At 33.6% G+C, this 12657-nt stretch overlaps 1 protein-coding gene across 3 annotated transcripts; it reads right to left on the bottom strand.

Moving 5' to 3' along the window:
- Window positions 1-4616: 4616 nt before the first annotated feature.
- LOC118042654 (cycloartenol synthase) lies at window positions 4617-12123 on the bottom strand. Of its 3 annotated transcripts, XM_035050362.2 has the most exons (20): window positions 11994-12123; window positions 11624-11846; window positions 11329-11514; window positions 11147-11236; window positions 10862-11056; window positions 10680-10764; window positions 10376-10542; window positions 9701-9889; window positions 9251-9364; window positions 8782-8904; window positions 8533-8655; window positions 8359-8457; window positions 7518-7574; window positions 6824-6870; window positions 6588-6731; window positions 6201-6378; window positions 5952-6032; window positions 5518-5601; window positions 5204-5325; window positions 4617-5108 (listed from the first exon to the last, which is right to left on the bottom strand). In XM_035050362.2, the coding sequence occupies exons 2-19, from the start codon at window positions 11822-11824 to the stop codon at window positions 5206-5208; spliced, it is 2283 nt and encodes a 760-aa protein (XP_034906253.1). In that variant the 5' UTR covers window positions 11825-11846; window positions 11994-12123; the 3' UTR covers window positions 4617-5108; window positions 5204-5205. The 3 variants fall into 3 exon arrangements, with proteins under 3 accessions (XP_034906253.1, XP_034906252.1, XP_034906254.1); XM_035050361.2 differs by having other exon boundaries at window positions 4617-5325; XM_035050363.2 differs by lacking the exon at window positions 6588-6731 and having other exon boundaries at window positions 4617-5325.
- Window positions 12124-12657: the final 534 nt, after the last annotated feature.

Raw genomic sequence — 12657 nt, 5'->3', positions numbered from 1 at the left:
TCTGAGGAAATTGGAAGCATTAAAACAATGGCTTCTTTTTTAGAAATCGCTAGTAAGAGTATAAAACCTAAGCATGCTTGCTTGCTTCCTTATGAAGATTCCAACAAAATGAATAAAAACATATCCATTGAATATATACTAAATATAACCCAATATAAAAATAAATTTATTTGAAGTGGACCTCTCTAGATTTAACAATCTTATGTTTGTTTTGTCTTTCTAAAATAATATATATATATTTGCAACGGTTTTGTATTTGCTAACAAGGTTTCAAACAACTCCCTTCACTCTTCCACGCACATTGATATTGACTTTCAATACTGTTTTCACTAAAAAAAATTAAAAAATTGTACAAGTACGTACACAATAGATAAATTGACTTAAATATTTCATAGTAATTTTTTTAACTTGAATATGCATAAAAAGAAAGAGACTATTAAACAAAGGAGATCAGACAGCACCTGACCCTCTGTCTTTGGTAGGCAGAAAAAGAAGCTTTCTCAGATTCCTCATCTCTTAAGCTTTCCCGGGTTGCCACGTTTAGCAGTCATTGGTAAACACTGATCAAATATTCTCTTGATGTATACAAAAAAAATTACAATAAAAAATGGAAGAAAAAAACAGTTAAACCAAATATGATGATATATTATTTTTTTACCGACATAATTATACCTAGTGGATTTAAATATCTGTCATGTAATATTAATTTATAACCTAAACAAATGACACTCGATCTACTATCTAATTTGAGAAAATAAATAGAAGGCGGTATTAGATGTCCATGTAAGAGGTGTAAAAATAAAAAGTTTCTAGATCCAGATGTTGTAATGAGTGCATCTTCTACAAAAGGGTTCATGAAGAGATACCCGTGTTAGTTTGTATACGCGATTCGGAACCATTTGTTCCTCATGAAACCATGATAGAAAAGAATGGTTAAGTCAACTTTTAGTTCTAACAATGTGCGATGAAGTTGCAGAACATGTGGGGAAGCTTGTTATAAACCTAGAATTGGCAAAGGAATGACTTGTCATACATAGAAAATGTAGATAACTTCCCAATCACACCTAGAGTACAAAGGTTATTCAAGTCACCAAAGACTGCTAAGCACATGACATAACATCATTCACATAATCCAGTGGATGGAGTGATGGTGAACCCTTCCAATGGTGAAGCCTGAAAATATTTTAAATGGCGGCGTATCCTTTGGTTTTTAGTGGAATTAAGGAACATGCATCTTGGATTTATGTACAAACAGATTCAATTCATTCGGGTCATTTGTTGCTCCTTATTTTTTATAGTTGATCGATACTCACGATTTATAATTTGCCACCAGGAAAGTGTATGGGGACCGAAGTTCATATTTTTTTATAATCATACTCGATCTTAATATCCGGGTTGGAATATTGATGTTTGTCTTTGTCCGTTGATTGATGAGTTGTGCTTATCAAGGGATTTAACATATGATGTATCGAGGAAATAAAATTTTCAGATGAAGACAACTCTGATGTGGACAATCAATAATTTTCTTGAGCATGAAATAATTTCTATTGAAACACACAAGGAAAAACTAGCATGTCCATACTGTATGGAAAATAAACAAGGCCTACACGTTAATAAATGGGGTTAAAACATCTTCTTCTTTTTTATTGCCATAAGCAGTTCTTATTAACAGATCATAAGTATAGAAAGAACAAAAAAGACTTTTTTATTGACATAGTTGAAAGGGATGTTGCACCACTGTTATTGTTGGGTGGAGAATTGTATAATGTGGTGTCGTAGTACGATGCCATTGCGTTTGGTTTTTAATCTGGTAAGCAGAAGTTTTTTGGTTTTGATTTGACCCACCATTGGGTAAAACAAAATATTTTTTGGGAGCTCTCTTATTGGAAGACAAATATCCTACGCTATAACCTTGATTTCATGCATATTGAAAAGAACGTATTTGAAAACATTTTCAACACAATTATGGACGTGAAAGGGAAAACAAATGACAATATCAAGGCTATAATGAATATATCTTTGTTTTGTCACCGCAAAAATATAGAGTTGTTTTATGATGGGTTACGGGTCATAAAGCCTAAAGCCAGCTTCGCCTTAAACAATAATACACATTTACTTGTTTATCAATGGCTTAAGAGTTTGTGTTTTTTCTGATGAACATGCTTTGAAGCACTCAAAGTTCGAAGTTCAAAGAGATTTTAGACCAATAAGTTAAAGATTGGACGACCCATCTTACTGTTGATTATAAACGACTCAGTGCTAAGACGACTAAACTCTGCCTATTGGTAATGGAGATAAGATCATAAATGAGTGATATATCTTCTCCTTCTTATTCACCCCATGGTCCAGGAAAAAGACCCATCTCCTCTTCTTTCCAGCGCCTTTATTGAAGATTAATTATCTTTGAGCTTATAAATGTTTAAATTTGTAATAAATATTTGAATTTTATATTTATTTAATTTTTTTTTATTTTTTGTTTATGTTTAATAGATTTTTTAAAAAAATATATTTTTAAATTATTATAGATTGAGTTTACCGATGAATATTAGTCCGTCGATATATTTCAGAGAGTTGGAAAACAATTACTGCAAATGTTACTGTTGTTGTTTACTCACCGATAGAAATAAGAGACTGTCTGTTCGACGGTTACATGTTAAACTCACCAACAAACAAGAAAAAATCACCAATGAAATGACATATGATTTTTGTATCGGTGATTTGTTATATTCAACAATGGAAGTATCAGCAAAATGAAGCAAAGTAAAGTGTTTTTTGGAGTGCTTTGTCCTTTAGTAAATCAATCTGTAAAATTATTACTGATGGATCTATTGACAAACCATAAATTCATTGATGAGAGTTTTTTTGATGAATTATTTTTGTTCGTGATCAAGTCGACAAGTTTTGTGCCAACAGACTGTAAATATAAATACTAACATAAATTTCATTGTTAAATCTAAAAATTATGATAGGGTTTCTATTAATAATTAATTAAGATGGAGATAGAAGAGGAACAAAAACAACTTTAGTGGCTAAACTCTTCAATAACTTGCAAAAAAAAACAACTTTAGTGGCTAAAACTCTTCAATAACTTACAAAAAAAATAATCATATTTCGTGTAAGAAGATTTATAGTCTAACGTCGGTGGATGACTTTCTTCAATGAAGCAGGTTCGAGTTCTAATAACTATATTGTATTTGGCAATTATATAATATAGAAAGGCTATCTTCTATTATGTAGTTCAATATCCAACGAGCCTCCTACTAAAAAAACAATAGCAACTTTCTCAAATAGTGCTTTTGACTTAAAATATTAAGTAAATATGTTGGGAGTAATTACTTGGTGGAATAAACAACTTTTGACTTATGGCCTTTAATTGTTATCATTGGTTCCTGCAAGCAAAAAAATACTTTAAAATTAATATAATTAACATTTTTATCTAGTGAATTTCCAAAAGGCTATCATAAAAACAATTCATGTTGACTTTTCTATCTTCTTGACCCACGAGGTCCAGGATGGCCAGTCAGCAAGATAAGCTGATGGGTTTATAACACGGCTAACAAGTAGCAAAATAGTCTCTTACTTTTTTTCTAAAAATTGAAAGTCTTCTCATTTAATAAAGTCAAAGATCAATGTATTAATCAGCCTTTTAGGCTGGTTGACTGGTTGATTAAGTTGCCGCTGTAAGCCTAATGTGATTGTTATGACTAAGGTTGTTAGAAACCTTTTTGTTTTACACGCAATGAATTCTAAAATTATAAGTAATATTTTTTTAATTAATAATATATTGATAATTTTAAACAAGTAATAAATAATGGTAAAAAAAAATGAAATAAGCAATGAAAAAGGTTCAAATACCTTAAAATATATAACAAATTAAAAATAACATGGTAACCAGTTAATTAATTTATAAAAAACTCAAAAAAACCACTCACCTTACATAATATTTATACCTTTTATAAATTTATAAACCCGGTTTGATTTTATTGATTTTACTCAAGTCAAATCTAATTTTACTTGTTTTTAAATTTATTATATGAAAGATTATTGATGAAATAGTAAATTCATAATTTTTGACATTAATTGTTAGGACGCAATATAAATAAGCATCGAAGATTCCCATCAAGCCTTGAATATAAAATCTTTAAGTTGCATGTCTCCGAGGTTTGACTTGAATTACTTGGGGGATCTTTCAGCTTGAAGAGTTCATAATGTAGTTGATTATTTGCAAATAGATGCATTTTCCTTTTTTAAGCATCAAATAGATGCAATTGAGGTTGGACTTGATTATTTGTAAAATAAACCCTATTCGTGTCGAGCTACTTTAAGGGATCTTTTAGTTTGAAGAGTTCATGATGTGATTGATTTTTTGCGTTTTCTTTTTTTAAACATCAAATGGATGCATTTCTATGTGCAGACCAAGTTGGGTTGTGGGAGGTACACGCACATGCATTGTCCACTAGATTTGCTATTTACTCAGGCCCTCAAAGCTATTCCTATGCTCAAATTGAAGGCGGTCTAGACTGCAATGTCAGGTTAACAAACCTCCACACTTGAAAGTTGAAACAGTTAATTACAAAAAACAAAAAAAAAAAAAACTACTAGTTTTCCCAAAGAGGTAGATTTATTTGTATATATTCATGTGTATCCATTCAACCAAACACAATCATGTCCCTTCCATGTCTGCCCTTCAACCGAACACAAATATATCCCTTCTATGTCTGTCCTTTACAAAAAATTAACCAGACATAACCTAAAAATATACAACTGGATTACTTTAGCATCATGATCCAATAGTTCATACGCGTTCTTCAAGTTTTTTCTTACCGTACTCTCTTTGCTGAGATTAGGATAAAATAGATAGATAACATTACAAAGGATATAAATTACATAAATTAGACAAGATACAGGAGTCGTTTACCAATACTGTGGAAGGTTTAGATTCTAGAAATTAATTGATACTGGACATGAAGCTACTGCACCTGAAAAGGATTTTGAAATTACAGAACTTGATCTTCTTCATCCCATTTTTGGAAGAAGTTTTGATCGATTGCTCTTTGATTTCAAGTCGTTTTCAACTCTCCTCATTACAAGGTTACAGCTCGTTCCTCCTGATATTCCAAGCAATGAGGAGATGCATTGAGCCTGAAAGAAACAAACAATGGAGGTGCAAAACATTGAAAATGGTTTCGGATTGGCAAGGTACTCTTATGAAGCCTTAGCCTGCAACACCCGACACCGGTATTCTCCCAATGCCCAAATGGGGAAAATGTCCCTGTAGGCCGCGTATGTTATCATACAATTCCTGTTGAAAACTCCCATGATTTCCTGTGCCGAGGAAAAAGAAAAAAGATTTTAAGTGTATGAATAGCATTGGAGAACAAGGACAGGCAAGGAATAGAGCATATGACCAAAAGTACATGACCGCATGAAGTAAAGAACCACACTGCCCAATGATGGTTAAGATAAAGAAGTGTTGGTTAAGATAAAGAAGTGTTCAAAGAGCGGGTGTAGAATTACCTGCTGCGGAAAATCTCCATTTTCCATTTGGGAATTTATCAAAAACCTCGCTGCACGGTGCAACGGTTCTGGATCTCTCTCGGCCTGCATATTTAATGCATATTAAACAAATTTGCATGCACAAGACGGAAAAATAGAGCTTGCTAGCACATCAACATCGTGGTATGCAATTACAATATCAAATGCCCATTTAATCCCCCGTATAATTGATCACACAAGTTAGATACAACATACAAGGTATGAATGTGGTCAAAGTGATTTTAAGAATATTACTATACAGAGGACATTCCTTTTCTTTCTCCAAATCCTGATTACTTACAGTATGATACCAGTCAATTTTAAAGACTTCAGATGATGTAACACTCCATGTATCAAATGAAGAGTCGTAATAAGAAGTGCATAATTCAATGTCAAAACAGTGAAATTTGCTATACCTGCCCAGCTTCAATGAGAGCCAACATAGCCCATGCTGTATTTACCACATGAGTCTTGTTCCCTTCAAGATTTGAATAAACCTGTGCAAAAACAAAAACTATTGGAACAAGAAATATATGCAGTACAAAACTTGAATCAAAGAAAATATATGGATATAACATAAAAACTCGAGAAACATTAATGATTACACATGACATGCATCAGAGGTGGGAAAAGGGAAAAAATATTTGACAGTACAAGCATCTAACCTTGTTTTGACATGAAAGATAACTCTCTCCCCAGCCACCAGAAGAACATTGTTTGGATAGCAGAAAATCACAGGCTTTGCGGATACTGGAGTTATCATTAAAAAAATTTCCAGCAGCCACCAGTCCGTTTATGCCAAACCATGTGCCATAGGTGAAGCAAACACCCCATGAGCCATACCTGTTTAGCAATTTAAGATATTAAAGGACTGGTTATTTCTTCAGTTGAAGTTATTGAAACCATGTATCTTAGGCACTTAAAGAAATTGTTGAACAAGCAATCTTTACTAGCCATAGATAGAAAATAGGAAAGCAGTGACAGTGACACATTAATGACTATATAATCAACCAGTCCTCCAAATGCAGGTTTTCAATGGAAAAGGAGCAAACCATGAGCCATCCTTCTCCTGGATACTTTCAATGAACTTAGTTGCCTTTCTGATACATCTTTCTATTTCTTCTTGCCGATGTCCAGGATATAATTTCTTAAATGACACCAAAGCCTGAATTGCAGCTGAAGTACATTCAACGTATCTATAGAAATACCATAGTTAGCTTTCAAATGAAGCAATGGAATGGACAGATGAATATCACAGCAGATATAATGCAAAGCACTGATATCTTACGGGTAATCAATAACAATGTCGCCAAAAGTTTCAGCAGGGTTGATCAACTGACAATGGCAAAGTGAAAAATGAGTGAGAGTGAGAAAAAAAGTAGTAATCAGATATATAATCCAATTACCATGATAGAGTACAGTTAAGAAGTTCATTGCTACCGCAAAGAAAAAAAAAAAGGAGTTATGATTCAATGTATAACAAGCAATATAAACAGATCATTTCTTCAAGCAAATCATCAAACTGATGACTCAAGATGCTCACTTGGGATCATTGACCTCAAACATCTATTCAGAGAGCTTTTGACAGAGGTGAAACACCAAAAAATTGTGTTCCTTCATCATTACAACAATGTAAGGATTCAGTTTAGCAAGGGGCTTGCATAATGTGCACAGGTGAACCTGGTGTTCTGTAGTCCATAGCTTCATTATCAGGTAAAGAAAACAAAGTAAACAAATTCAAATGAACCACTTTACGGGCAGAATTATTTTTTTTTTGGATAACATATACATCAAACAAGCTCTACCTTTACAAGGAGCTAGAAAACAAGGCCTATTGATCATGTTATAAATGTTAAAATATTCAATCTGATATGAGGGCAGAAATTATATAAGGACAAGCTTTCTATTGATCCATGCCAAAATTATCTTCTTTAAATGTAAAAATGTGGAAGAGCAATAAATGAAATTGTCAAGGTAATCACCTCTAACCAGCTGTAAGATCTTGTGAGTTCATATGTCGCAAAGCCACCATCCCCATTCTGCACAAAGCAGGAATGAGCATTCAGTTGAATCAAGAATAGGTTTTCCCTTGAATAGAATACAGAGTTAACGAAAAATCTTTGAAAAGAAAATCTAAATGATTCACTTTTTCTCATAACAGTAGATGTTTCCCTACTCCCTACTCCCTACTCCCTGCAAAATACCCAATGATCTATCATAGCTTTCACATGTCAAAGAACCGTTTCTTCTGGCATAGTATCCAACTTCAAGTAAGAAAATCTGATAACAATTTATGACAATATACCACTGCCCAAATTATAAGAACAAATGAAAATCAGCCATGAGACTTTTAAGTGCTTGAATTAGAACAAGTTCAATTAAAGGAGATTGTTCCCCTTCAATAATTTTCCCAGTCCCTTTTTGAAGAATAAAAGTAATAATGCTGAACTTTGAGAAGAAATCATTTTTTTGAATACCTTTTATGTTAAAAATTAAAAAAAAAAAAAGGGATAAAAAGAACTAAGAAAATAAAGGTTAAAATCTTGGGTATGATAACTTGTGGTTGCAAGTTCGAGTCTCAAGACCAATAATTTTGAATATAACTATGCTCAAAGATAGGGTTCTCCGCAAATTTTCCTTTCCAGAACTCCACTTTATATATGGGATGGCCTTTGGTATAGTTGTTGTAGTGGGATTTTATATCTTTTGGCATGTGTAAGCACTCAAGACCTATAAGTTGCAAAGTATGAATGTCTGCATGTTGTCACATTAACGCAGACTATGAAATCGATTCACCAACATTATCATCAAGTCACCAATTACCTGTAATGAGAGGATGATATTTACTGCATCATAAAATCGGTTTGCAGCTAATGGTTCCCCAACAATCTCAGGTGTAATTTTTGAAAATAAGAGAGCAGCCTGCAAAAGATTGGATGGATAAGTATCAGAAATAAAACAAGTTTAATGAACTCTTTTAATTTGATGAGCCCCTACTTTTAGTCCTTCTGCTGTGCAATCTGAGATGGGCCATCCATGATCTGCGGTTGAGAAAGGCCATGCACCTTTGGAAATATGGCGATACCAGAAACTAAGATCTCCAGGGCAATCTTCCAAAACCTTCACAGCAAAGATAAACGGATCAACAACGTTAAAGTTTGAGTAGTTAAGAGACAACATAATTACAAGTTCTCTGACATGAAACGTCAATGAATTATATATATAAAAAAAAACACAAACACACACCTGTGAATTTTTAATATATGCATGTGCTTTTCTTAAAGTTGGACCATATTCCTCCACAAGCTTAGTTGAAATAATTGCTTGAACAGCAAAAGAAGTGTCCCACAATTGACTTCCATTGTAACCCTGGAATAAAATTATCATGTCTACTTAGCTTGTAGTTTTGGCCTCATAGTGCACAGTATAAAAAAAACATAAGAAACAAAGCTATTGCCAATAGGACCTCACATGAGTTTTCAACAACATAGCTCGCATGCATTGAAAAGACAGCAAACAATATGAATTAAAAATCCAAAGCTCATATATTGCCAAATCTTTGCAAATTATGACTTGCTTGAATGCTTATCAAGTAAAACAGTCTATCAGTAACTTCTCCCCAATATTCCTTTTTAACACCCACCCACTGTTCGTGAAAGCAACAGTTAGAAAAAAGAAATTGAGACTAAGATCATGGAAATTAGGATTTGTGCACCTGCATTTTCATTCCATCTTCAGCAAGCCAGAGGTAATCCTGTATTCTAGGAAGATGCAACTTGAAAGCTTCAGAGTTAGGGTCTTCGACCCAACAGCATAGCATATTTAACACCTGCATACCAAAAAACAAACAGGTTAGCAAAACAAAGAAAACATCCATTGTAGCCTAAATGCAATATTGTTGATGGCATTCTCCCACGTGCATGGGCTGCTGCTAAATATTGACAAATCAAGTCATATATATTGGAAAATGATTTCAAGAAAATGAAAGAACCAAAGGAAAGTGAAAAAAATAATCTAAAATAGACATCAAAACAAGCACTAAAGGAATCACATTCATGGCATATCTGAAAAAGAAAAAACATGTTACTTTAAAAGATCATTTTCTCTTCACAATTTCAAATTAAGAATCAAATTTTGACAACATTAACCAAGTTAAAATGCACACCTTATTTACAGGTCCTATGCAAATATAACGAGTATTTTCATCTTCATAGTGTATGTGCTCCATTGTAGTATGAAGAGCCTGTTCTCTCAACTTTTTTCCAGGCCAATGCATTAAAACTGGTTCAGCAGCCTTGTCAAGTAAAGCCCAGAGTGCATCTTGCACCAGTGGGTGAGGGTAGTACAAGTCCTCCTGCAAAAGTTCAGTGATGTATTTTTAAGCAATACAAAGTGAAGATCCACCCTAAGAGAAAAATCCAAGAGAATTAAGGAGTATAGCATCTCTTATACTGATCATTACAAGTCCTTGAGCTGCACCTAATGGAACTAAAAGTTGGCATTGATACTGTCATCATCTGCCAACGCAATCACTTTTTGGGTCATTGTTTTCAGGGCAAAGCATCTTGGGAATTAGCATGTCATGGATGGAAATTATTTGCATATCTTTAATATTGGTATGCTTATCATATTTTTTTCTCATTTGACTAACAAACCACAGTGTCCTCATCTTACACATATTTAGAACGGCATTTACCATATAAACAGGAATGCTAATTAAGATGGCTGTTCATCTCAATATCCAAAAGATTCACTAAAAATCTTCACATTTAAGTAAATGGTGTAACTCTTGAAAATGTAAATTAAGTTTTCCAAAGGTTTAAGATATCGATTTACCAACCTTAGCACATAGATTGCGTGCTTGATTCCAGTCTATTTCATGATATGGGACAGCGAACAGCTCCTTTCGCAAAGATAAAATTATTGGAGTGATTGGGCCAACAAACCTCTTCCCATATAAGTAGGACATAGGTAGATAGACCATCCGGCAGTGACACCACATCCTTCCTGCAAAGGGAAAACAATATTATATCACTTTCCAATCATGTGCCTATAAAAATAGGTCGGTAATGTTGAGATAATATATTGTGAAAAACATAGAAATAGAAAACTAATACTAAAAGGGCATGTAAATAGGCAAGAACCTGGATGGACTGGGAGCAAATAAGGGAGAAGCCACATCTCAGGGGGCATTGGATTATTTCCAGACCACTCAAACACTCCAAGTACCTGTTGCCGTCGATTAAAACTTCAAACATAAAACAAAACCCCCATAACAAAACAAAAACTCAAAACCAAACTAGAAAGAGATTTTTATTACTGAAACTGAAAGCCACATTTTCCCCCACGATGTTATCATAGTTGCACTACCATGATTCAGAATCCAGTCATGCCCCTTGTCCATAGCCCCATCTCCATCATTCGGCCCTTCTCCCAGCAACCTTAAAGTAACATAATTCAACACGGAACAAAACATTGTACTCGGTCCCTCAATATGCAAACCCCACCCCCCATCTCTGTTCTGCAAGTTACAAACATCTCCACCATTAAAAAAATCACACTAAATCCCAATAAAGCTAGAATTTTTTCAAAAAAAAAAAAAAAAACATGCCTGGTGATTGTAGAGATACCGGATCATCTCCTTTTTATGTTCATCCGATAACACTGCATTCAATGCTCCCGTAATTGACAAAGTAATCACCTAACAACCAATCCACTAACAAACAAATAAACAAACAACCCAAACTCTGCTAAAAAAGTTCGTTTAAAATTCAAATGAAAATCACAGATTACCAAGCCAGGCAAGAGAAACATAGGACCGCCATAATCACCAGGCCAATGTCCATCATGAGCTTGTATACTTGAATAAAAATTCAAAGCTCTCTTCAACGTTGCAGTAACCGCCTCCTCCGTAACCTCCTCGCTCTCCTTCACCTTCACTTGCGGCAACACTTCCGGCACCGGATTCTCCTTCTCAAACTTCACACCAACAAAAATTACCATAATGTCACTCACTATAATCTAAACAAATAAAAAAACGAAAAAACCGAATTTGAATTATTTTTTTTTCTAAATTAAACTAATTTACCTGCATGCGCATGATTAGATCTGCACTATGCTTGAATCGGAACCTATTTTCCGTAAAACTTCGACGCGCATTTTCGATCTCTTCGATCTCTCGAGGAGATAGAGTTAGTGTAGGATCGAACTCCCAAACCTGTCTTCCGATATGATTATTCGTCGTTCTTAGCCATGGATTTCCTCCCGCTGCTATCTTTAACCTCCACATTTCCTATCTGTCTCTAATTTATCTTTCAGAAGAGAAACAAGCAGTTGTTAGCGTTCTGTTTTCAGAAATCAGTAGAGGAAGAAAAATGCAGCACTAACACGGGAGTGCTCGTGCTGGAGATTCCGTTTGCTTCTCGTGAAAAGTCAAGTGAGAACGAGAAAAAGATTACCTTTTTCGGAAAAAGCTCGGGAGAAGAGAGCAGAGAATGTGTGCATGTGGCGCTTCTGCAACGTTTTCATTAGAGGGTTCAAATAAAATATTCAGATTTGATGGGCGAGGGAGAGCAGCCTCAAGCTTCTTCTTCTTCTTCTTTTTTTAAAATAAATTTTGTTTTGTTTTTAAATTAAATATTTTATATTGTTTTTAATGTAAAGATATTAAAAATTATTCATTTAAAAAATTATTTTTTAATATATTTTAAAATAAAAATATTAGTTTTATATGTCATTTATTTATTGAGTTGTTTTTAAATTCACCTATGATTAAAGCCTTGAATATAGTATTTTCGAGTGAGGAAATGAGATGCATATATGTCATTTATTGTTTAAGTGTATTTCGTTTTGGTTCTTCATATGCTCCAAATTTGTCATTGATTTCTCAAAATCATTTCAACCTCTCCTCCTTGTCATTATTAGTTTTACGCGCTAAATTACATGTGCATATTATATATTTCAATTTCTACCATTTATTGAAAAAAAAAGGAGAGATTTGTCAAAGTTTTGTTGTAGATTAGGTTAAAAATGGATAATAATTTTTCTTTAATTGAAAATTTATTATAAGTTTAGCTATTATCATGTTACATTTTTGTGTTTTTTTTGGACGAAAATAATAAA

This window comes from Populus alba, chromosome 18 (assembly GCF_005239225.2).
Source record: "Populus alba chromosome 18, ASM523922v2, whole genome shotgun sequence".
Lineage (NCBI taxonomy): Eukaryota > Viridiplantae > Streptophyta > Magnoliopsida > Malpighiales > Salicaceae > Populus > Populus alba.
The sequence above is the reverse complement of the archived record's forward strand: the minus strand, read 5'-3'. Positions and strand labels throughout refer to the sequence as shown.